At 46.5% G+C, this 27,310-nt stretch overlaps 1 protein-coding gene across 1 annotated transcript; it reads left to right on the top strand.

Moving 5' to 3' along the window:
• Positions 1-717: 717 nt before the first annotated feature.
• T265_04203 (hypothetical protein) lies at positions 718-26,726 on the top strand (the record flags this gene model as incomplete). Its single annotated transcript, XM_009168885.1, has 6 exons — positions 718-1,413; positions 1,447-2,079; positions 2,115-2,501; positions 13,895-14,044; positions 22,146-22,683; positions 25,467-26,726. 6 exons carry the CDS (start codon positions 718-720, stop codon positions 26,048-26,050), a joined length of 2,988 nt encoding a protein of 995 aa, XP_009167149.1.
• Between the last annotated feature and the right edge of the window lie 584 nt (positions 26,727-27,310).

The raw sequence follows: 27,310 nt of genomic DNA, 5'->3' as shown, positions 1-27,310 counted from the left end.
CAAATGCCTTCTGTCCACCCGGAAACAACCAAAACCCATGCAAGCCGTAGTACCGCGAACTCAATCCACACACAACGGCGGCTACCATCATCGCGTCATCATGAAATTTTAAGTGGGTAACCGAACCTGGATATGGGGACAGACGCCAACTTGCAAGCTGGAACAGGCCGTCATTCTCGCCATGCCGGGCAAGTTCGGAGCAGTTGGTCACGTTACATCGCAGACTTACGACTGTAGATTAAGCGAAATCTGACGTCGAAGATCCGTCACAAGAGTTAAGCGGACCCACTAGTTCTATCTCTCTTTCAGTGGCTCAGCAGTTCAAGCACGTAATACTGAGAACCATTCGCCGGAATTGTGATCAGTTTGAACTATAATCGAATATGCGCGATGGTTAAATTCTCACCTTGAAACGCACTGGTGTGATAAGCGGCGAAACTGTCGGCAACTCAAATTCTTAGATAATATATCCCGAGTGCACTTCGCTTTCATAGAAGACATATGAATCAATTTATTTTTGCATTCACTTGGTCGCATGTTTTACGTCCCTAGGTAGTGGAACTTTCGGCTATTTCTCAACCGACACAAGAACCAGCATTGCCCTTGACCTTGCCGGCAGCCTCGGCTCCATCTTGTTTGGGGCGACTTCGTTTCGGACCTACATCGCTGTCCTGCGTTTGTGTGATGCTCATTTCGTTTTTTCGTTAATTTTACATAATGGAATCAGACGTTAACCCTGCCGCGTCGGATAGTCCTGAATGTCATTCTGGGAATGTGACCGGTCTTGGGAATTCAGGACCCGGACCCCACCCAGAGCAGCTTATGGATAAATGCCAGCAAATAAAGATGTGGCAACAGAGCAGCTACCTTTCGGACTCCGGTATTGAAACGGCGCTGGGGACCAACACACCTAGCATCAGTAGCAAAGTAGGGTTGGACGATGGCGAACTAGATGACCGCTACCTGGGTCGGAAACCCTGTTCTTTCAGTCAGTGGCAATCTTTCCCCATGTCAGTTAACCCCGCAGATTCTTCCGTACTCTCTCCTGCCACCCCAAGCACTGGGAGTGTGCTGGGGATTGAGGCACTCGGAGACACGCCTGGAGGCTCTCATTCTGCCAGCAACGTAGATCTCCGGGGCAATAAACTCCCCGAAATAGATACCGACGAAGCTGCCACTGCTATTCCTGAATTAGTGAAACTAATCAAAGACGAAGACGATCAGGTTATAATTTACCAGTCCTCGATGATGGTGTTCCAACTGAGCAAGTCTGAAGCCATTGATGCGCTCATAAAGTCAATGGACATGATTGACTGTATCATTTCTGCACTTGGCCGGACAGATGACCCCGAAACGGTTCGCTTCCTCTCTGGTACACTTTATAATATGTCCCAAACTCAGACAGGTCTCAAGGTAAGTGCTTTCAGTTCATACTGAACATTTCAGGCCATCTTTGCCGCCCAATGTGTGCCGTGTCTGGTGAATCTTTTGAATTCTCCAGTGGAGTCCGTACTTTTCTACGCCATCACTACGTTACACAACCTTCTGCTACACCAAGATGGTGCCAAGGCCGTTGTTCGTCAAAGCGGATGCCTACAAAAGATGACCATTCTGCTCCGAAAAAACAACATCAAATTTCTCACAATTTGCACTGACTGTTTGCAAATATTAGCCTACGGGCATCAAGAGAGCAAACTTCAGATACTTTCTAGCGGTGGTCCTTTGGAATTAGTCCGAATACTTCGTGCATACTCTTACGAAAAGCTTCTGTGGACAACTGCCCGGGTTTTGAAAGTGCTTAGCGTATGTACCTCAAATAAACCAGCCATAATTGCTGCAGGTGGCATGGATGCACTGGCTAAGCATCTTCAGAGCTCCAGCCATAGGTTGGTGATCAATTGCTTGTGGGCTCTCCGGAACTTGTCAGATGCTGCTACCCGATTGGATAACCTGCAACCTCTGCTGCATTCTCTTGTCCAATTGCTGGACTGTGGAGATGCGAATACGGTCACTTGTGCCGCAGGGATTCTCTCAAACCTGACGTGCAACAATCACGCGAACAAATATGTCGTGCACAAGGTAAGATTTGATTGACTTGGGTCTCATCATTTTAGTTCGGTGGTATCCAAGGCTTGTTGCGAGCGGTTGGCCAAATCGGAGCCAGGGAAGACATTTTGGAGCCATGTATGTGCGCTTTAAGGCACCTGACAAGCCGTCACGAGGAAGAAGAAACTGCCAGGCATATGGTCGTGCATGAACTTGCTGGACTGCCTTTGTTGACCCGAATTCTGCACGCGGCTACCGCAGGCATATGTCCTGATCTTGGCCTTGTCTGTCAACCACCACAAAATCCTGTGACGTCATGGATGCTAGTAAAGGCCATGGTCGGTTTGCTGCGGAACCTATCAGTTAACATCGACAGCCACTACGGGATGCGTGAATGTGGTTTGGTCACAGGCCTTTTCCTACTTTTGTATGCAACCCAACACGAGATCACGAAGGTAAGTCCCTATATCCTTTGTCCTGCGCACTTTTTTCTGTCGAATAACTTGGGTTTTGCGGTAAACTCAAATTTGGTTCTTTTTGTGTTTGGTCGTTGGCTGTACGCTGCCCACCATACAGACAGTGAGTAAGCTAAATTCGATGGTGAGCTTCAGAGGGGAATGGGAACATCAGGATCGGTCTGTGTTTTGGTTTCGTGGAGTATATTGTTCCAGAAGTGCTACACATGAAGAAAAAATGCCAACGAGCCTGGACGACCTGATCCTATTCATGGTTGTTAGTAACAATAGGTAAAACAAGTCATCATCAATCGTCATCGTCACCAATAGCAACACTAGGTGACATCACTGACGCTTCAGTGCCGTACAACCATGTCAGTTTATTTGATTGAAGCCCTATTACCAAGAGGAAATGGGGCGCGGAAGGTGGCTAGTGCTAGGGCTAGCTTACAATAGATAGGCGAGGTGCTTACACACTCAACCAGACGATTTCTTTCTGGTGATTACATGAACTCCAGTGACATCGGTTAGCCGCCATATCGTCCAGTGTCTCTATCTAAGCACAGGGCCGTAATGAATCCCATCCTAAAAGGCTGACAATACCCGCATTTTTGGAACGTCATTTTTTCCTGCCATGTCACTTTATGTTCCCATCTCTCCGCCGCTCCGACTTAGCCAAAAATAAGTAGTAATGACAGAGGAGGTAGGATCTTCTCAGGATTTGAAAGGCATAACGCGTACTCCTTCAGTTGGTACCTCGTTATGTGGAGCTTTGCTACCTCACTGCCGCAGAGTCAATCTGTCTGAAGCTCTGTGATGAAAAAAACGGCTGGCAGGAAGGGTATCCGATGCCGGCTCATCGCATTCCAGCTACTCAATTGGAAAACCGGACAGAACAAACATCAGAGGGATCGACCAGTGATATTATTTTTCATGGCCAAATATCTCATTTGTAGTCACTTTCAGTGCATGATTGTCGTGTAGTTCGATGTTGGGATGCTGCCAGAGTACCTTAGCCTAGACACGAGCAATGGAAAAGCAAGAGTGAGGTTTGAACCGCACACATTCCGGCTAGCAGCTGGCGCTCTAGTCGATGTTCAACGTCTAGGAACATTTGTACTCAACTGCTCTTCACTTGAGACCCTATCCAGAAAGTCGGATCGCAGCAGGAAACGTTTCACCACATTTTTCTTGTCCTTCCAACAAGTCACCTCACACTTTACAGCATTCTTCAAGACAAACCGAGGTAGCTTAGTGGTTAAGGTGCGACCTTACTGATCCGAAGGTCTGTAGTTCGAACCAAGCATTACGGTTGCTCGTGTCCAGGCCACCAGGCATGCCTCTGCTCTTGTGCTTCCTTCAGGTTGAATGGTGGCTGTGCACCGAAAGTATCGCGACTGAACGATAATAATAATAATAATAATAATAATAATAACACTATTCATGCCTAAAAGCAATGAAATTAGCACACGATTTGGCCACTGCAGTATATGGCGATGGGCGTTTCCGGCATCCTAATTACCTGCTGTGCAATCAAACACTTGTTTCTCTTACCTCGTTACTTCACTTTCCGGACTCAGACTGCTTATGGGGAACGTCCCAACCGGATCTTGGATTGTTCTTGAGCACCTATGAATACACAATCCTTTCTTGTTGACAATAACAGTTAAGTACTGGGGGAGCACAGTATGGTCGGAATAGCTCGTGATACTTCCAATTCAACCACCACTAGTATAAACGACTAGCATACGGAGCCCGTGGTCAAGCCATTGTTATTTTTCGTGGTTGGGTTGTTTCTTCCGAATACAATTCGACGTATTTAAACATTGCTGATCCGATGTTCCCACTAGACTCGGGCAATGCTCCGAAGACATCCGTGGTCAACCACTAAAGGTTGTTTTATGTTCTGGGCGCGCAACAGCCGGGTTTCTGACCCGTATAGCGATATAGATCGCACCGCAGCATATAAAACTCGATCCTTTACAGAAAAGCTGATGTCACGCCTACGCCACTGGTGACGCAGGTTCACAAAAGCTGCTCTGGCCTTCCCAATCCGGATGGAAATATCATCTTTCAGTAGATCACCGGGACTGATCCAGCCCTACCCAGTCTTGTAGTAGTACTTTGCACTGCAGGTGTGAAGCGCATGCCGAACCATGAGGCAGAATTATTTAGGTTATTTAATATTGTTCGCAATACCACAGTGTCAGATCCGAAAAGAGCTATGTCGTCTGCGTACTCTAGATCTGTGAGCGGAGAACTTCGAACCCACACTCATCAGAGGCTGGCAGTGGGTCTTCCATAATCGTATCAGTGGTGACGTTGAAGAGGAAAGGTGAAATTGGACAGTGTTGCCTGACACCACCTGATGTGGTGAACTCTGATGACAGCTTCCCGTAGACCTTCACACGGCCGCGGGAGTTGGCGTACATCGCTTTAAGGAAGGTCAAGAATTTATGGGGACACGTTTGCTCCACAGACACTGCCATAGTGCCTGACGCTCCACAGAGTCAAAGATAGCTTTCAGACCAAGGAACGCAATCATTGTTGGTTTCTGGAAGCGGTGTCTCTGTCCCGGAATTTGTCAGAGGGTGAAGATGTGATCGATGCATCCTCTTGCAGGACGGTACCCGACTTGGTTCTCACATATCTGCTTCTCCCTGTGTTCATTCAACCTTCGAAGGATGAGGCCAGAGAGCAACTTGGATATCACAGCTAACAAGCTGATGCCACGGTGGTCTTCACAGCGTCCGCGCACCGTTTTTGAAGATAAGGATAACTGTCTACCTGCTGCATTCTGCAGGCCCTTTTTCTTCACTCCGTATCGTACCAATTAGTTTTGTTAGACTGGTCATCGGAGGTTCTCCACCTCCTTTGAGGAGGCCTGGATACAGACCCTCCAGTCCTGGTGCTTTCTCACGTTTCAGTACGGATATTTCGTACTTCATTTATTCTTCCGACGAGCGATCCACTCCACTCGTCCGCATGCACTATCTCCACAGACTGGGTTTCAAGAGGCCAGCTAAACTGTTCTCCTAAGTGTCCGGTCCATCTTTTCAATTGACGTTTTTGCGAGTGAATTAATGAGCCATCTTTTTCATTTATCGTTTCGCTGACCGTTGCTCTCCTAGGACCAGGTGATCGTATCAGTTGCTAGGGAGCACGGCTCTTCCCCGTGGCCAAAGCCTTCTCCATCTCCCGAGCTTTCGATGTCCACCAGAGCTCTCCGTCTTTCCTTAGACTCTTCACTATTTGGTGTTTGAGGGATTTGTGTGCGCCGTCGTACTCGTGGCTTTCCTGGCATCAGTCATGGATAGCGATCTCGACGACATCCAGTGGTCTTGTGGTCGAATTGGAGAGGTCGGACAGATAGCAATGAACGCCGCTAACATAGCTGCTTCCATATTTTGCCACGCCTCATCCACATGCTCACTGCCACCAAAGTATTGGTTTGCTGTGGAGAGTTGTTCGGCTATCTCAGATCGATACTGCTGAGCTATAATAGTTCTTCGAAGGCAGTGGATTGACATGCCTCTTGCTGACTTGCGAGGGCCTGAAGGGAAGCTAACTCTCAGGCGTGCACGCACCATGGCGTGATCGGAATCAAGTGGTGCGCACCAGAAGGAACTGTAGTCTTGAGTTGTGGCTCTCCACCGGTGGCTGATGGCCACATGGCCCAACTGGGTCCAAGGCTGATTTGCAATTGATCGCCGCCAGGTTACGCGGATGAAAGTTCGTACTTGCCAGAAACAGTTCATGATCAACACACAACTGAAGGAGTCGATCTCCGTTGTCTGTGCGGCGAGCATCGACTCCGAATCGACCGCCGAAATGTGATTCCAAAGAACTCAGACAACCTACCTGAGCATTCAGATCGCCTGAAAGGATCACATGACGCATGAGCTCGGATAACTTTCGATAGTAGGTATCAGCATCAGAACTGCAGTCCTTTGGGGCATAAGCCGGCACTACAAACAAGCACTGCTTTTTGTACCGAGAGATGTGTTGAGCTTGATTGAGCTGGATAACCGAACGGCGGAGGACAGTATCAGGGCCCCCGCAAGTGTTACATGGTCACTCTTTGGGTTAAGGGGGTACAAACACCGTCACACCACGGTAAATTCCAGTTTATTAGTGACGGGAGTGCTTTGGTAGACTGAATTTGAATGAAGCTATCATGTTGGAAAACCGGTGATTTGGATGCTGTATCGTCAGTGTTACCCTATGACTTCACACGGAAGCTCGTTGTTGAACCACGAGATGGGCCATGTCCAGCTGTAGTACCCTTTCGGTGCCTAACTGCCATGCCACCAGAAGGAAGCACCAGGGCCGGGATACTGCCATAGCGTAGCGACCGAACGAATGGCATGTGGCCAAAAGAAGTGGTTTGAAATAAAACTGTCGATGGTGTTTTTAGCACCAATCTAGTCAACTACAGACAAGACCCATTCTTGTCGATGAACGGTCAGCATCCACGCCGCTCAGTTTTATCTGGCAGCACGCTTATCTCTGGATCAGTCGGGAGAAAGAAGAAAGAGGGCGCGAGAAAACCTGACAGCCGTTCGGTAATGGACTAAACGTAGGATGGCTGGTAGCAACACACGACTGTTCCTTATGAATGCGAAGGTCGGATGTAAAGACCACCAATTTTTGCGCTCGAGTTATTGTACTGGTTGGCCGATCGCAATTGTAAAAATTTGAGAGACATTTGAAAATTCATCAGGTTTCTTTAACTAGGAACCAAAAAACTTCCGCCTCCATAGCGAAAACATACGCACACCGCCGCACTTCAATCATATCCTCATGTGGAACAAACGAGATTCTGATAACTCTGTACTATGTGGCTCCTGTCACTAATCAATTTCTCCCATTTGATGATAGCACCGTGGGTGTTCATTGCTCACTTGACCTACAATTGCTGGCTTTCTTAGATCTAAATTGGGCCTCGCACATTGCACAATATGATGCTGTCGATCTTCGCGACATCAATGTTTCCCGGAAATGCCTGGTACATTAAGACTGACAAAATATACTCTCTTGCTTTTTCGTTCCAGTTCGGTTTTTCAGCGATACACTTTACACTAAAGTACAGTCGTTTCCGTTGCTACAGTTTCGTTCCACAATGGAGAATAGAGTCGATTGCGAGCGTTGGAGGCGATGACCAAGTTTATTGACCTCAACTAGTACTGTTTGCTTGACCTAGTGGGGATTGTGAGAACTCCACAGTGGAGGCAATAGATTCGATGCAGAAGTGTCATTGACTTCGTGACGTAACCGTGCTTGTCAGGGTCACTGACGACTTGATTGTCTCATCCCCATTGGGGAGACGGCAGTTACCAACGCGACCGAGTTCACTTGTAAGGGCTTCTATGCCTTGTTGTCAAGTCATGGAATAGCCGCTGCTATGTCTTCTCTAGCCGAAGAGTGATCTGTAAGGCAAACGGTCCTTTGGAATCCGAACTAAAACGGTCTGACCAGTGTAATCCATGCTGTGTGACCAGCTGATCTGTCTAGGGAGAGTTGTCGGACCTACCTTGGCATTACTGGTCTGATTTTCTCACCGGACCCGCGCAGTACTTCGGAGGGTCTTTGAAGATCTGCTGATGCTTAGTGATCCTGATGTACTGGCTGGTGGTATTTGCGGTCTAGGAATTTTATCTAACCCGGCGCTGGATTTGCTCTGCTGGACTGGATTCCTGTAAATAACTCCTGCACCGTTCGGTTAAGTGACCCAAGTAAGATCAACGTATGTTGACGCAGTAAAGGATTTTTTGTCCGCATGCATTCCGACAGACAGCAGCTCTAGCTGAGCAAGATAGTCTCTCTCGGGGTCTGTCACTCTTACTCAGGTTAGCGAGAAGCACAAATGTGACTTCTGCAGGTTATATGAATGCCTAAGTCGACCAAGTCCGGAAGAAGCTTCTCCTGGCAACCGAATCGTGATTGACGCTCATAGTGCAAACACCGAAAAGCGACCAGGTAAGTGGTGGGCATCATTTGCTTTTGGCTGGCAGAAACTTTCAGCACGAACACACATTGCTACCAGATGCAAACCGCCCTTTGACTCAGTTGGACCGTTTGGCACTCAGCTACCAGTGAAGAGCTCCGAAATAAATTTACCATTCATTTTGAGTCATACAACTTGACTCTCGTCACAGCGTTGTTGGGACATGCGTATCAATGCGCTTTCCCTCGGGAACACCGGTTGATTGAAGGTTTTTCAGTTCACCACTTGCAAGGTTTCTCCGTAACCCAACTTTACGAGTTCAGTTGGCTTAAAAGCATCCAGGAGTCAACGTTCACGGGGCCGAGCTCAAGTTAGCTCAGTTGTTGGGGCGCAGACCGGAAGGTCGGTGATTTGAACTCCACCCTGGCATCTCGATTGCTCCTGTCTAGACCTGGAAGACTTGGCAGAATCTCAACTTTCGTTATTCCTTCTGATGGCATCACAGATATGTATTTAAAGGAAGTTACAGTCTAACGATGCTCTTTATTTAGTTTCGGGTGGTTGACAGTTGAATGTATGAGAAAGGCATTCGAGAGGCGTGCAGGAAGGCGCTGTTGCTTAAAAAGTTACACAGGCTGAAGAAGAGGGTTTTGTTGAGATTCAAATGTCTGACCCACAAGGCAATGGAAGGATGTCGGATTTTTTTCCAGCACCCTTCCGCAAACCTGTTGCTTCGAACTGGAAAGCACTGGCCAGTTAGAATTTCTTGAGAGACCTTTTCGGAAGCTAATCACTCAATTGTCTGACCTACTTGGTTGCAGAGAGTAGCCTGTCTCGAGGGCCCAGAGAGAAAGGCACTGTTGCGTTTACCGCCAGGCCGCAACGTAGTGTGATTTCTTGCAGTAGATGCACTCACTGTTCTTCGCTTGACTGCTCTTATTTGGTTTACCCTCGCATCGTTGAACCTTAAGGAACCTAATGTCAGTCAGCGTAGCCTTCAGAATCGTTGCCGCACTCAAGCTCGACCACCACTGCAAGCAGACAGCCTTAGGCATGAACTGTTTTGACTCTTTTAGAAGTTCCCATTCCCTTTCCGGACCATTCACTGGAAGTTCCCATTCCCTTTCCGGACCATTCAATGGCTCTTAGGTTAGATATGCTTACTTTACAGATGGTATTTTCGGCATTGTGGGAGGTGTCGTGCTCCCCAAGAACGGTGCTTTAAGGAATTCACTGGTCTCCACACCAAGTACCTGGGATATTGCCCCCTAGTGATAAAGGCGATCACTTCTCGGGTTAAGTATTTGGCACGAAACTTTTCCTGCAGTCGATATTACTTAGTTCCTAGATCAAACTCTCGTTGCAGCTGGGAGTCCGTACCGGTGAAGTATCACCCTATTGATTAATTTTGCATTCTATACCTTGGTTATTTTTGTCTCCCTATCGTGTCAGCTGAACGTGCAAGATGGTTAAGGGTTAGCTTTCTTTTTACACTTACCGATATGCAGTCGTCAACCACCACGATAACTGACAGCAACTCCAACGTTGTAACACCAGCACTTGACTGCCACACAACTATGTTAGTTTGTTTAGAAAAAGCTGTATGATGATTCGTTTTACTTCCTCTATTATTAAAATGTCATTAAGCCGAACCGCCTTCGTCATATGAGAGTAGTGCGTTAGTTGTTAAGCTCTACTCACTTTAGGTTTCATCACTATGTAGTGGCAAAGAATGATGTTCGTAAACGCCCATTGTGATATGTTGCGTCACGAAGAGACGGAACCTTACCGTGGTGTGACGGTTTTCGCACCTCAGCGACTCATTGAGCTATACTGGCGGGTGTCCCGGCGACACCCACACAGTCTCTGATACCAGGTTGGTCAATGGTTAGAGGTCTGACGAACACAGTCCCCCGGTCCTCCCAGTTCGGGGTTGGAACATGTGAAGACTTGTTCCGTAGAAATGGTAATGCATTTGCATTTCCCACCAAACACCGCTGCCTTGTGGTTAGGCTTTTGAGCCAGATGCTTTGGTTGAGGACGCTAGTCGTCCTCTTGTCTAGGGGTGGGTACCATGACAACCCACGTACAACTATGAACTACACATACACAAACACACTCGTGCCACGTCGGCTGTCGCGTGGTGCCGTCAGCCGGGTCGCCTTACTCGCTGCATAAAGCTGCTGACGCCTCACTTCTTTCTCTTTCACATACTTTTCCTTCCCCGTTTTCCACCCTATTCTTAACTCTTCTCTTGTAGGCCCACCACTTAGGACTGATGACTCCGTTCGTCTTGCATCGGTTTTGCGTGCAGCATCAGCTTGCCACATGCATCGGTAGCCTCAGGTATCTCCAAATCGATCTTCAAGCCTCGAGACCCAGTCTCTCTGACTGACTTCAATGTCCGCACTCTCAAACAAGCGGGACAACAAGCTGCTCTTGCTTTCACACTGGACTCGCTTGGCATTGATGTGTGCTGTGTCTTAGAAACAAGAATTCATGATGCAAGCATAGTGATTGATCTAACCGTCCCATCAGTCTCCACTCGCTTCCGGCTGCGCACCTCTGGTGATCCAGGGGCTGCCGCGGCAGGATATGCAGAGGTTGGTATCGTCCCAAGTCGCCGGGCGGAAGTAGTCTTGCTTGACTGAATATCTGTTGATAGTCGTCTCTGTGCGGTTCGTTTGGCAACATGTGTGAAGGAGTCTCACAAGTAGGAAGTTGATAGATATCTGTTTATCGTGTCCGCCTACGCCCCAACTGACTGTGGCTCCGACGCTGTCAAAGGCCCTGAATACTCTGCTGCGGCAATCCAAGAGCTTAAACATCGTGGGGATTTGAATGCGTAGGTGGGCAGGCTTAGAATACCTGAGGCTCAATTAGGAGGTACGTACAGACAATGGGGAACGATTGACAAAGCTGTGCATTGATCGCAGGCTGTTTTTATGCAGTGCTAATTTCCGAAATAGCCGAAGTTCTCTGGCTACATGGTGTCCTCCAACGGCATACCGACCGCAAACTCAAATCGACCACATTGCCATCAGCTACCGATGGTGCGAATCAATAAGTGACTGCCGGTCGTATTGGAACACAGTTGTGGATTCCGACCATGTGCTCATCCGGAGGCGCTTCTCCCTACGTTTTCCAGGGCCACGTAAGGTGCGGACGAATCGCCTGGCAACTGAAAAACTGGCAGATCCGGATGTCAGATGAACTTACCAGAATCATGTTCATGTTCTAGAGTCTCTTCCAAAGATTCCACCATCAGATATGAACTCATACTAGGACGAGATTGCCACCTCTTTGCATAATGTTGGGAATTTTGCCTGTGGCACCGCACTATCAGGCGCACCCAAGCACTGGATATCAGACCGAGCGGTGACATTGCCTAAATCTCGGAGAAGTATCCCAGCCGGCCCCGAACACAACTTGATGCGATGAATTATCAGACGTCAAGTGAAGGCGAGCGTTCAAACCGACCGTGAAGTGGGGTGGATACAGGATGCTAAAGAAGTGGAAGAGACCCAGAAAGCCGGTAATGTCAGAAGACTATTTCAGTTGATCCGTGCGACCGGCCCCCGGAAAGCATTTGTGAGCAAAACCAAGGATCGGGAGGGAGTGACTATCTCGAATAAAGAAGAATGCCTCGGCCGATGAGCCGCATGCTTCGAACAACAGTTGTCATGACCACCAGCTGACAACCACCCGGAGCCCATAGGCAACGTAGGATCCTGGATGGTGAACGTGGAACCGCCTTCGGCCTCGGAGGTTTATGACTGTATATGTTCTCTTCAGCGCCACCGAGCCTCTGGTCTGGATGACCTTCCGCCCGCATTGTTCAAAGATGGGGGTGAAGTCCTCAGTCAGCGCTTGTCTGATCTGTTTGCTTGCATTTGAGAAAAGGAGTTTGTCCCAGGGAACTGGGGAGAGTCGGTGATGGTGTCCATCTTCAAAAAAGGGGGCCGTAGTGAGTGAGGCAACCACAGGGGAATCAGCTTGATCCCGGTCGTAACGAGACTTTTGGTATCACTGGTGCTTCATCGCCTTATGGTGGCTCGTTAAACACTGACTCGAGAGGAGCAAGCGGGATTCCGGCCTGGTAGGAGTTGTGTCGACCAAGACTTCCCGACGTGTGAGGGTGTACGGAAAGCTCTCCAAAAGCTTCCGTACACAATGTGGTGTCCGTCGTGGATGCCCACTCTCCCCATTCCTGTTTAACTTCGTGATCGATGAAATCATGAGACGAACACTGGGAGGTCTCCAAAACCCCGATGTTCAAATAGCCTGTGAAGAAAACCCTGTCGGTCTGGAATATGCCGACAATGTCGTTCTCATCTTCGAGGAGGAGTAGAAGGCGTTAGTATTTTTGGATGAACTGACGAAATTCATCTCGTCCTTTGGTGTGCACTTCGTACCCACAAGGTGCAAGGTCATACTCCTGGGCATGCAGTCACTGAACACACCATTCACAATCCAGGGAGATGCGCTGGTAGTGGTGGAGCGTTTGGAAGTTGTATTAGTTCTGATTTTACTGTGACAGATGAGATGAATGCACGAATCTGCAATGCTCGGGTCGCGTTCGCTAATTTGAGACAACTATGGCGTCAAAGTTGTGTATCCCGGAATCTCAACTGAAGTGTGTATCAAGCTACAGTGCGGGTTGATTTGTTGCATGGCTGTGAGATTGCCTATTCGAGCAGCGGAAACACCTTCATGTGTTCGGCGATCGTTGTCTCAACCTTAGCTCGTGCGGACTGGTGTCGGCGTATCCGTAACGAGGCAGTTAGAAAACGCGTTTTCGGTTGTGTAACGGGTATTTCCGTTGAAGAATGTGTCCAGCACCAGAAGCTGCCTTGGTTGGGACATGTGTTGTGTATGTCGAACCATCGTTTGCCGAAGAGTGCTGTTTTCCATGCCCAACTGAGAGTGGCGTAAACAGAGAGGTGGCCCAATCTTAACCTAGCAGAGGGATATGAAAGAAATCGCGAAACATTCGGGTACTGCCGGTGCTACTCGCCTTCCAGAATGGGGACCGCGTGATCCTCGCTGCGTCTGGTTTGAGACGCTGCAAGATATGGCTGCCAACCGATGTCAGTGGCGCTCTTGTTTTCAGTTTCTATCCGGATTGCCTGAGTGAATGTCTGGAGGTGTAGGCACCTCGGAATGATTGTGGTAAGCTAGCACTAAGTCCCTTCCCCGTCCACCTTTACTCTTTTCTTTACAATAAGGCTTTCAAATAAATCATGGTTGTACGGCAGTGAAGCATCAGTGTTGAACGCTGATGTCATGCTGTCGGTTATGATGATGGTGATGAGGTATTGCGTAAATTGGATTAGATTGCCCTTATGGTAGCCGTTTATGACATTTTGACAGCCTCGTGAGTTATACTTCATAGGCCTGTATCTCAAGTTGACTATAATACTGTTGTTTTTATCCACTTGTACAGCGTACCTCTGCAAACAATCCGACCTCCTATCAAACGTTTGCGACGATGGTCCAAAGTGTTCGTTTGGAAGAAATTGTTGAAGGAATATGTGGTGCTCTACATATGTTAGCCAAAGACTTTGCCACGCGGTCCTATCTAGCTCTACTGAAAGTGAGTTGGAAGTGTTCAAGTCCGTATTTTTTCCGTATTGTTCGTGTACAGTTGTCTTCCTCTCAGACACCTGATAAAGCAAGTATGTTGTGGCAGTCAGCTGGAATGTGATGTGGCATGTTCAACAATGCCTCGCCTGCTTCAATCGACATGAAACTTGAGACAGCTCTTGGGCGTGTTTGCAAAAGTTGAAAGTTTCAGTCAAGATTTCGTCCTGTAAGTAGAGTCAGTCTATGCCGAAAATAGGAGCAGCTGTTTCATCCTTGTTGGGAATCATCAGTAGTGCACATCTTGAGAAACTCAAAAAGTTCCGAACCCGCACTCTTCTGGTCAGTGTTGAACGCCTAGCCGTTCGGCCTCGAGTGCCTGAACAGCAGTGTGGTTAACTCAGTTATGTTGGAAACAGCGCCCCTCAGCTTTCATTCTGAATCCAGTTCACGTGGTCTTCTGCTGACTGGTTGCTTGGGTGACAACTCAGACGGAAGATTCACACAACGTGTGGATTATTCCTCCTTCCGGATTACTTATGGTTTATTGAAAGTTTACCATATGAGAACCCACGCTTATTTCGCTTACTGTCAACGGTGTCAAATCGTATATTTTTGGGAGGTCGGTCCGTCATCATGTAACGGGTTATTTCTCTTAATCTGTTTGTTCATCTAATCTTTATTCACCACAGCTAAGGATTGGACCACAAATCACTAAGCTGAAAATTGTTCTCATGACCACTGTTTTCGACGTCTTGGTACCAGTTATGCGTAACTGTACGCTCTTAAGTGAGGATATCTGGAGCTCGCTTTGGGAACGTGATTCTTAACTGGCAAACTTGTAGTATGATGTTCTGGTACCACGAGGATTGTTTACTCACAGGTACTCAGCGATCGATTTAGGTTGACCTTGCGGAAAAGCGCCATTACATAATCACTCAAGCGTCACTAGTTTGTTGACCAAAACTCTGAATCGCAGTCAATTTACCGTAATGTTCACTGTGTAAAGCCGATTCGACTCGTGTTAAAAAGCCGGAAGCAGCTGTCTTTAGTGATGGCATTTCAGTCATCCAGATCGACATACTTAAGTGTGGTTGCCATGAAACATTAGTGCGCCCCGGCAATCCGGTAGCTTAGAAACGGTTTTTCCTCGCCCAATCAGCGCCTGCACGATGGACAATGGGGTGCATCCTACCCTGGATTCAAATTGGTGCTCTGCTTTTTCGACAGCTCGGTTTTTGACCTCATAACTTGAACTCTAATCGAAATAGGAAGTCTCCGTGCAAGCATTGAATTGCATGATTCCATGCTCACCTTAGCCGTTACATTCCACAACTGTTTATAAAAATGTAACCTGTGGAACATTTAGATGCTCAAATCCTGAATGCCTGAGATGAAATGCCCATTCATTTGATCAAAATCCTCATAGAACAGAACAAAATGAGGAAACGGAAGGACCGAGTACCAATTGTTTGCACTTCCAGCACAAACGGACAGTTTAAGTAGAAACATCCTTCACCATTATGCAATTCACAACAAATGTACCAAAAAATGGTAGCTGTAGTGTCGAAGGTTTATGCTTCCTAAGACACGATGCTCTCAAAGATAGAATGGCTTTGTTCGGTCTCGCGGATGTTCTTTATTGAAGGGTTCAACTGTACACGTATTATTCACCGACAGCAGTACTTACTAGGTGAACCCTTCATTTGGCATTTCAATCACCGTTCGTATTACTCCACTCGTGAGAAGATGGATGTGACAATCACCTGATGTAGTTTACGTTGAGTCCAAATACCTGTCTACAAGCGACTATGGTATCTACTTAACACTGTCTCATTCCACTGGAATGTTGACACTGTCGAGTGTAGCAGCCATAATAACAGTTGGAGCCACTTGTTCTTTATGTAAGCTTTGAGTGGAAGGGATCGCCGCTAGTGTTGAAATGTCTGAGCTTTCTTAGCGGCACAGATCATACGCACTGCTGTGAAGCATTCTATGAGGTTAGAAAAAGCCTCTAACTTCATGCTTACACCGACACAGTTATTGAGGTTCGCCGATTCCGACACCATTATTTCAGTGTCAGTCAATTTTGAGTTCGGAAATTTCCGAATTTCAGGAACGGTTTTTTAATACTGTACCTTCGCATGGATTTACTCAAGGAGATATCCTGCGAGCATTTTCATAGTGAAGCTACTCTGCTGCCAGGACAGATGTTTTGTGTCGTGTGGTAAAGACCAATCACTATAGGTAAGTGTAAAGCTCCATAGATTTATTCTTGTTCTAGAAATCGCAAGCGCAAAAATGCGCTTAAATACTACACTTATTCTACTTGCCAGAACTGTATTAACGGACTGAGATGAAAATACTGTAAAACTTCGGAGCGAAACCATCTGTCGGATGTGCCACCTCTCAAAGCGCGATTAAACTTGTTTTATACGAGGTGCCTCACATGGACCCTGTCTGTATCGGACTACCTTCCTGTGTCTGTTTATCCGAACTACATATGCCTGAACTGATGCTTTGTCGCTTTCCGATCGTTTATTGAAACATTCCACCCACATGAGTAGCAACTGTCTTTGTCCTTGGACGTCCCCACAATGAGGCGTATTCAAGAAAGCTTGTTTTCCTTCGGCCAGAATTGGAGATTGAGAAAAAACTGCTACGTCCGAGAGTGTGTTACCACTTAAAAGTGAAACGCAAGGCGGATGACGGAGGAAATCAGTGGTATGCATAAACGAGGCCTAACTGAATGATTGGAGGGCGTGGATATTTTTTTTGTTGAAAGTGCAAACCAAGAAAACCATAATGCTTAAGAATGCTCAAACCATGCCAAACTATACACAAAGCTGCGTAGGGCTAGGAGGCGGTGCAGAGCCTACAGTGCGTTACAAGGCGACACGGTTAGCCAGCAACTGTGCGAATCCAATTCAAAGTCTCGATCATTCCTCTGGGCACTTCGTAATGTACAATTAAAGATCACGATAAGCAACAGTGATCCGTCGGAAAGTTTCATCTCTTTTAGTTAGCAATACAGATAAACAGTCGGAGAACTGAAAACTAATACTAACTGTCTGACACAGGATGAACCAGTCGGGGGCCGAAGCAATCACGACCAGGCAGACTCGATCAATGCAGCATTCAGAACGTCGTTCAGGAAGATTGCTTGTACACTAATGAAACCGCAGTGGTTTTGCTTAATAAACTGAGGGTTTCCAAAAGCGAACGGAGGTGACAAAACCCGTGGGGCCAATTCGTTCACAAACGTCGAAGAGGGGAATGCTACACCCATTCGCTATTCAGACCACTGCTCAGGGATACGGATGAAACTTGTTTATTTCATCAAGTGGGAACCACTCGTGTCTTGGTAAGCAAAGTTTGGATAATCTTCAAAAAAGCAGATCCCAACGTTCCTGATGTGTTCGTTAAATGTTCACCACCAATGAACAGCATGGATGTACCAAACGAAATACTTCATTCACTATACATCAATTCGCCATGAATCCGAATGTGAAACCTCTGAAACTCTTTATATGGCACATATTTTATGAATCTGTGCCAATTGTACGTGACCAGAACTAATTTGTCAAAGCACATGGGCTCAAACGGAAAGAAACCAGAGTAGTGTTTGGAAGGATTAGACGCATCAACAGTTGGAGCCACTTGTTCTTTATGTAAGCTTTGAGTGGAAGGGATCGCCGCTAGTGTTGAAATGTCTGAGCTTTCTTAGCGGCACAGATCATACGCACTGCTGTGAAGCATTCTATGAGGTTAGAAAAAGCCTCTAACTTCATGCTTACACCGACACAGTTATTGAGGTTCGCCGATTCCGACACCATTATTTCAGTGTCAGTCAATTTTGAGTTCGGAAATTTCCGAATTTCAGGAACGGTTTTTTAATACTGTACCTTCGCATGGATTTACTCAAGGAGATATCCTGCGAGCATTTTCATAGTGAAGCTACTCTGCTGCCAGGACAGATGTTTTGTGTCGTGTGGTAAAGACCAATCACTGTAGGTAAGTGTAAAGCTCCATAGATTTATTCTTGTTCTAGAAATCGCAAGCGCAAAAATGCGCTTAAATACTACACTTATTCTACTTGCCAGAACTGTATTAACGGACTGAGATGAAAATACTGTAAAACTTCGGAGCGAAACCATCTGTCGGATGTGCCACCTCTCAAAGCGCGATTAAACTTGTTTTATACGAGGTGCCTCACATGGACCCTGTCTGTATCGGACTACCTTCCTGTGTCTGTTTATCCGAACTACATATGCCTGAACTGATGCTTTGTCGCTTTCCGATCGTTTATTGAAACATTCCACCCACATGAGTAGCAACTGTCTTTGTCCTTGGACGTCCCCACAATGAGGCGTATTCAAGAAAGCTTGTTTTCCTTCGGCCAGAATTGGAGATTGAGAAAAAACTGCTACGTCCGAGAGTGTGTTACCACTTAAAAGTGAAACGCAAGGCGGATGACGGAGGAAATCAGTGGTATGCATAAACGAGGCCTAACTGAATGATTGGAGGGCGTGGATACTTTTTTTGTTGAAAGTGCAAACCAAGAAGACCATAATGCTTAAGAATGCTCAAACCATGCCAAACTGTACACAAAGCTGCGTAGGGCTAGGAGGCGGTGCAGAGCCTACAGTGCGTTACAAGGTGACACGGTTAGCCAGCAACTGCGCGAATCCAATTCAAAGTCTCGATCATTCCTCTGGGCACTTCGTAATGTACAATTAGAGATCACGATAAGCAACAGTGATCCGTCGGAAAGTTTCATCTCTTTTAGTTAGCAATACAGATAAACAGTCGGAGAACTGAAAACTAATACTAACTGTCTGACACAGGATGAACCAGTCGGGGGCCGAAGCAATCACGACCAGGCAGACTCGATCAATGCAGCATTCAGAACGTCGTTCAGGAAGATTGCTTGTACACTAATGAAACCGCAGTGGTTTTGCTTAATAAACTGAGGGTTTCCAAAAGCGAACGGAGGTGACAAAACCCGTGGGGCCAATTCGTTCACAAACGTCGAAGAGGGGAATGCTACACCCATTCGCTATTCAGACCACTGCTCAGGGATACGGATGAAACTTGTTTATTTCATCAAGTGGGAACCACTCGTGTCTTGGTAAGCAAAGTTTGGATAATCTTCAAAAAAGCAGATCCCAACGTTCCTGATGTGTTCGTTAAATGTTCACCACCAATGAACAGCATGGATGTACCAAACGAAATACTTCATTCACTATACATCAATTCGCCATGAATCCGAATGTGAAACCTCTGAAACTCTTTATATGGCACATATTTTATGAATCTGTGCCAATTGTACGTGACCAGAACTAATTTGTCAAAGCACATGGGCTCAAACGGAAAGAAACCAGAGTAGTGTTTGGAAGGATTAGACGCATCGATTGATTCGTGTCAGCTGTTCATGATTGGATTGGTAGTAAACCGCACTCTTGATGGCTGTATGGTTAACTAAGGAATTTTGTCAGTTCGTTTTTGCACCGATTATGGGGGGTTGTTTCCGATTGATTCGTGTCAGCTGTTCTAGTGATGATTGGTAGTAAACCGCACTCTTGATGGCTGTATGGTTAACTAAGGAATTTTGTCAGTTCGTTTTTGCACCGATTATGGGTTTGTGGGTTGTTTCGAAAATTGCGATCCGATCACCACCGCTTTTTGTGATGAAATAAACAGGTTGTAAGCCGGTAGGGGTCCGCTTGAGGAAACTATTAAAGTTAATCTTGCGGAGGCCATGGCTAATTCAGAGTCCATGAGGATGGCAAAGTTTTGTTGATATTCGTGTCAAACATAAGTTTGTTATACCTCCGACTGGATGGATTGATTCAAAGTGACGGAATCGTCTGTATAACAGTGATGGTGTTTCACTACTTTGCGCAGATATAAGTCGCTACTCGGTAACGTGTAACTGATCATGGTACTGCTTCGGAAGGCCAGTTAAAATATAACGTCACGAAAAATGAGAACTCAAACTCTTGTTAACCCATTTTCTATAACAGCTGCGTACAGCATCAGAGTGTACCGAAGCCGTGGTGCGAACCTATAACTTCCTTGTCGGCGGCCTTATAATGAGGCTGTTTACAAAACCGTTCAACGCATGTAACAATTGTAAGCTGACCGGATATTGCTGGCCCCTGATATAACGTTTCTTTTGCTTGGGTTTTCGGTTGGTAATAAGTATATATTGATTTGGAAAAGAGACCACGGCTAACTTGCAATGAAATTCATTGAAATACACCGAATCTGTTCCACCTCTCCACAATAACTGTTTTTTGTCGACCCCGTTGGGTCCCCATAGGTTCAACCACCGGTTGGCTCAGAACGAGTTCAGGTTTCTTACCTTCACAGTTCTCGTTTCTCCCGAAAGATCTGATAATTACCAAGCAGGCTGATTGGAATTTTAACCGAAGATTATTAGGAAGAACAAAATCAGATTTTTTGAAAAACCCTCGGTATCCGACCAGCAGTCCATACTCACTCTTATAATTATATAGAGTTGTCTATTTTTCTGGTGGTAATTGTGTGGGACGATGAATGCTTACATCTTTATTTGTGCACTGGCGTCATATTACACCACGGCGGTTTGAAGTCCTCTTGATCGGTCGCTTTTGACTGGATCTGTCAACAGTCGCTGTAAGGAGGCCTTACACCTGTTTGTTCGCCAGTATGATTTGTCATCGATCGGCTTAGATCTTGCTGTAAGCAAGTTGTGTTGGTAGTTACCTGGGTGAGTTTCAACTATTGCTCTACGCGTTGGTTTGAGTAAGGTCCATATAGGCATATAGGGAATTAACGGGCGTCTTTTGATTACCGCACCGAAGGTACTGACATCCAGTCCAGTGTTCTCGGTCATTCAGGGCGGGGGTCGGTTAGATGCTGCGTTCCATATTTCGACTTGTTCGAAATTATCTACGGCAATTTGTCTTATGAGCTAATCTTTGAGAAACGAACTCTCGGAGGAAACGAAGTAAGTGGTCCGACTCGTGTTATCTTGGAGTTACGAGATACTATACTCCCCAAGAATGATGCTTCCGACAAGTAAGGGGCCTCTTAACTCAAATAATTTCCGCATGCGCGGTTTACGTTGATTTTGTGCGCACCCTGGGTCCACTAGCCTTTTCGTTTCGTTGAATTACCGGAAAGTTGTGACCCCACATGGAGTTCTGTAGCACACATCGCTTATCTACAGCACAATTGTTTTTGTTCTTTTGTTTTCCTAACCCATTTACAAACTCCAGCTTAAGCCGGACCTCCTAAGGTGCGTTTTTCTTGGCTAGTTGTTATCTGACTGATGAATTACGGAAAGCGAATGTACCGTTGCAAAAGACGAATTTTTATGACGAGTTAAGAGCGATAGCTAGTTTCGCGGACCTCATTCTCTGCTAGACGTTATGACCTGTGGCTGTCTATTCATTGTGGTTCAACAATTAAACCGTCTGAGCTGTGGTACCGTTTCTTTGCCAAACTCGAAAGCTCTGTGGATAAGAATCCCAGTAAAGTCGCTAGCGATGGGCGTATCCGAGTGTTATCTTAGGTCTATCCGGAATGAACTGAATGAATTCGTATTTGGGGCCTCAAACGTGTTGATGATCGAAAAGACATCAACTAATTGTTCGGGGACCAAACGCTGAGTGAGCGAACGGGATTCTGTTGTGGTCGGGCCAACTTGCAATGTAGCAGCCGGTAGCTGGTTGATAGCTGTGATGTGCAATTACTAGTTGAAGAATCATTTGGCCAATCACTGTACACCCATGTGACTGTGACAAATGAGTCTGCACGGCCTCGGTTGGCGAACCTTTCGGGTTGTGACCCAGCATTTCCTAACTAGCTGGTTCACCTTGTAGCCCACAGCAGCAGTATAACAGTGGGTGTATTTGAACAACTGATTCGTAGATTTTATCGTCCCGTTTTTGTTGCTAGTGTTGACGAAAACGCGCAGTCCTTGGAAAGCCATTTTGAGAAAGTTAAGAGCTCATCATATCTGACCCCGCAGTGTTAAAAGAATCAGTAGGTTTAAAACGAAATTCACTGAAAATCTTGTTTAATTTTCGGGCGTTGACTTTTGATGTCTCATCTCCCCTCTTCAGGCTCCCAATCTAGTTGTAGCTCCGCGTGTTCAACCAGGTGGTCCCGGCCTTGCAATTTTCGTTCACCTTTTGCATTCACCGCACGAATCCATCCAACGAGCCGCTGCTGGTGTGCTTGCAGAGATTTCACAGGATCGTGACGGCCTGGATGCGCTTATGAACATACCAGGAGCAAGCACACGTTTCGACGAACTAGTACATTCTCGCAATGAAGCCATATCGACGTATGCATCGGCGGTGGTGATTCGTCTGACCGAGGAACGAAAAGGTATCAATGGGAACTCTTGCATTTTCCCATCCCATGTGGAAGTCCTCAACACACCTCCCCTTCCAATGGATACTTTGGGACCGTATCAGCTGCCGTCAGTACAGATTCCGTCGATGTCTGCTTGTGCACCGGCCTCCCTTTCAACTTCACAATCATCGACACACCCCACTTGGTCACACCAGTTTTCGGTGGATCCATCACATGTTTCCTCTAGCCCTCCGACAAATTCGCTCACGGAGATGCTAGGGCCACCACCGGTCGGCTTCAAAGGTTAGTCATATTTCAGTCTCTCCGAACCGCTCCGTCCCCGTCAGCCCCTCACTGATTCCGTTCATTATATGTCCGACTATAGTGGGCATCTTGAAAGATACTTTGAGGCGGGCTTGTCGTATACTGTACGGCAGACGTTTTCCCTAATTTACATATCTTATTTCATTATTATTATCGAGCATTCCAGTTAGCTTTTTATTGAAGAGTGACGTGACCCGATTCCACTTATGTCGCTTACTGCAGCTGTACGTAAACAGTGATTGATTTTGTCGCCATTGCTCATATCAGGAACTTTTCAACGTAAGGCAGAATTCCGGCCTCAACTTGACAACGAAGCATTAAAGTTGCAATTAGTTACTTCAGTCGCGCTGGCAGCCACCGTAAGGTGGTGCACATGTATGAATGGAGGCACTGGCAGATATTTCCCAGTTGTGTATTCAGTGGTGTTTCGCATCTGAACTGTTGTTATTGATGCATAGCTACTCCCGATCTTACCATAGATTTCGCTTTTCAAGGATATTAGATATTGCCTCCAATGCGAAGCCCTTCATTCCCATATCCGATGAACAATGTTGTCATCTTGGACCACAACTTGAACCGCAAGGTAGTTTCTATCTTTATTTCTGGCTGCACCACTGAACGAGCGAGGATCCGAGGGATGAAGGATTTGATTGAAACCTGTGATCACCGTACACATTAGCAGCTATCGTAAGCGATTTTCATCGGTCCACGCAATTGACTTACGCTCATGACCTCCAACCTTCTTCGGCCTGATCTTCAGTAGTATTATGTCAGTACATATAAATGGAACTCTTCTAGTGCTGTCTTCTACCGCAGTTTAAACAAATTTTCCCATCAGAGTGGATAAATCTAATTTTAGGACCCGTGTACGTTGTTAAAGCAAACTTGCCTGCTAAACGGGGGCGCTTTTAGTCGCGCTAGGTGTCCTTTAGGAAAAATTCATTGTTACTTCGAAACCCGTCCCGATATCCACGAGTTTCTTCTCCTGGATCGACTCACCCGCTCAGTTTAAAGATAGAGGTGAAATCTTGAATATGTACTCTAAGCTATTCATCCCTATCTGGGCGAAAGAGACTATCCCAACTTACTGAGGTCATTTGAGTATTGTGTCCGTTTTCAAAAAGGTACTTACAGTGACATGGCAATTACGGTTCAACGCGGTTCAGGCTTTGGCCTGGCAGTTCAGAAACCTGCCCGGTGTCCGCTGAGGACGTCAACAATTTTTCATTGTCCGACCATCGATCTTTTCAGAATATGGCCTGTGTCTGATGGGGACACTGGCTCAGTAATACTGAAGTACGTCTAATGGTTTTCGGAATAAGTAACCCGCCCACGACAGATGAGCTGATCCCACTTCGACAGGTTGCGCTGGCTCAGTCGTGTGCTCCGTGTAACAGTCGACCGAATTCTTCGCACAGCCACACGAAGTGTGGAAGCGAGCCACAGAAGGTCAAGCAATGAACTGGTGGCTCCGTGTAACAGTCGACCGAATTCTTCGAGGAGCCCTTTTCGCACAGCCACACGAAGTGTGGAAACGAGCCACAGAAGGTCAAGCAATGAAGTGGTAGTGAAGTATGAAATACACTCAGCTGCGCTGGTCATTGTCGCCTCCCTGGATGGTGACTCCGGGATGGAACACATCAGTTGTCAGAGATATTGTCAGACATGACCCAGTCGCGCACTCGGTAGAGGGCGTGCCTCCAATGTCTTCGCCTTTCGAGCTCCCCTATGAAAATCCACTGACATCCCTGTGTTGACCCATCGATTATATCAGCTACCGCCTCCAATGCGTAACTATCTACCCTCACCTCCTCAAATCATTGGCGGACAAACCTGTGGCAACTATGAACCCTGTACGGCATGTATGCGGTTTTTACAATTGAAGATGATGATGAAGAGGCTTGAAGACCAGAATAGCTTTTGCTAACTTGCCTTACTTGCGGCATCAAAGGTATGTACATCGCTGGGTCTCAAAGGACACGTCTACCAGACTACAATGTGGACTGTATTGTCGAACGGCTCCGGGACTTAGCTACTTCGGGTTGAGGATCTCAGAATTCTTCGGTCTTAAGCTACCGATGCCTGTGAAGTGCGGCTGGACCTAGCGGATTCTCTATAATGTGACTAATAAACGGGTCTTTGTTGAAGCGGAAGGTACTTCCTTAGAGAATGCATCCAACACTACAACCCAATGTGGCTGGTTCATCTGTTACTCAGACTGAGTTAGTGCCTACCGAGACGAGCTCTATTTTCCGTACCTAATTTAAAGTAGCTGGATACACTGGACGATATCAGTAGGATTCATACTGTCAGTTTCTTTCTGGATTGTATGGCTGAATATTGGAAGTTTAGGCACCTCGGTGTTTTTTGGTAGGCTATTCCCCCCCCCCCCTGCCCCTCGCATTTTTTCCATTATAAAGCCTTAGTCAAATAAATAAACATGGTTGTATGTTACTGAAGCAGCAGTGTTCTCCTGTGGTGTTTGTGTCAGTGGTGATGATCCAGACTGGCATTTATACTCTTAAATTATATCTCCCGATAGCCAGGGTTCAAGTTTTCGAAGGGGCGCCGTTTTCATTCTCCTAACTGTTACCTTCTTTTTTCCTAAAGCAAAACATGGCTTTCAAACGCCTTGAGGAAGCTTAGAACAAGGCCCGACTTCGTGAATTTCGGGCCTGGTTCATTTTTTGTTAGTTTTCGGTTTTCTCTGACAGTTCTCACTATCCTAGTACTGAACTGTTCATTTTTATGCACTGTTGTAGGCCCTGGATGTTCAAGTTATTGTGGCTATTGGAATGATGGTTCTGGAGGTGGTGCAGATCCCTCGTTTGGCTACCCGGATCCGTGTGTTTCGACTTTCTGCTGCTCATCAACAGGTCTGTCCTACCCTCCAGAGCATACACCACATCACATGGAAATAGTTCCCACACCTGCGTCCTATATGTCTCTTGGTCCACCTTGCTACTCAACACTTTCATCAAACACGCCTACTCCAAGCGCACTGGCTCCGTTGCAGCCTAGTCTGGTTGACAACACAACCCTCCCAACATCAGGCAGCGCTTCTACCCGCCGTTCTGGCTATGGTAGTTTGGATACCAGTGGTTACATCAGTCCTTCCAGTGAACTTTATGTGCAACCATCACCATCCGGTTACAAGCCATCACATGTTCCTGTCTCAAATCCTACCAGACAAACCAGAGGTTTGTTGCCAACTTACCATAATCCACAACAATGCTCTAATCCTTCACCAGGCATGCAGCCTTCTGCAAGTGGATACTTGAGTCCTGAACTTATGTCGCTGGACGAGCCCTCTTCTGACTGGCTCTCACATCCTGGTTTAGTTTAGCACTCCAGTCGTTGAATCTTATTTCTACGTTAATGTATCTTTCTAGCCTGCGTATGAATTGATTCTCAGGCACGCATTTCTCTGCTTCTGATAGTTGCACTCTACAGCGCCATTTTCCTCTATTTCATTATCCAAATCTCCTGCCGCGTATGGTGCATCGAAATCCACGCCTTTCGAGCTGCCATCAGGATGTGATCTATATGGGAATTTATTTCTCTGCTCTGCACTCGCCCGAATCTGCAAAGCACACTTTCGCTTGACTTTCGTATTTTGACCTGTCTTGCTGTTTCGGTTGCGAATGGATGGTCTGCCTGTTCACTACCATGCATGCATCCACGTCTTACCCATATAGACCGCGTGCATCCCTACCCGTGCGGCAGTGACTTTTCCGGAACATACACATCCTCACCTGGAAAATTTCGACAGCTCCGGTAATACTTGTGTTGATCGTTTCGCTTCCTGTATCATGCTTGGTGGGCGCAATTTTTTCTACACAGCTGGCTTTCATTATTTTGTTCTTTTCATACTCCCTTCGTTAGCTTTCTCCATGGTTTTTATTGACCTAGTTCATCATTTTTGTGTAACACCATATTTTACACTCGCTATTATCTTAGTCTTGTATGCACCCGACAAAGACATTCTTTAATCAAAAGTGCTATTCGTATCCTATGGCGACGGGGTTGGATCTAATCTCACTATTGGTCTCGTCGATCATTGCAGTCACCGGGCTGGTACTGGACATCGGGTTCCGTTTTGCTGAGTACTGGTAGGTATGCTGTTCACCTTGCCATTCGAAGAAAGCAGTGAGCCGCCTCTGGTAGGAAATCAACAACTCGTCTTCACTGATTAGGCCATACCCGTTTGCTTACTCAGCAACGGATGGTAGATCCGAAAGGTCGAAGAAACGGAAGATGCAGAGAATAGTGGAAACGTCCACGGATTCTTCCGCTTGATTCGTTGGATTGTTCCATGGAAGCCAAATGTCAGGGAAACTATCAGGGATCAAAATGGCTTTATGATATCCAGCAAAAGCAGACATTTGGGCCGTTGCGTTTCGAACAGTACTTCGAACAACAATTCATTTGTCTACTCGTTACCTCAGATCAGGACTGACGGACTTTACCACGAAAGTCGATTGTGAAAATGAAGTCCCTTTCAGCCTCAGAAGTGTCTGTATATCTCCACTCGAGTGTTATCGTCCTGACAACCTTCCGCCTGCTGCGTTTAAGAATTGAGGCGAACTCCTCAACCAGTGTTTGT

Source organism: Opisthorchis viverrini (genome assembly GCF_000715545.1).
Source record: "Opisthorchis viverrini unplaced genomic scaffold opera_v5_66, whole genome shotgun sequence".
NCBI classification, from domain to species: domain Eukaryota; kingdom Metazoa; phylum Platyhelminthes; class Trematoda; order Opisthorchiida; family Opisthorchiidae; genus Opisthorchis; species Opisthorchis viverrini.
This window is presented reverse-complemented; position numbering and strand designations above follow the sequence as displayed.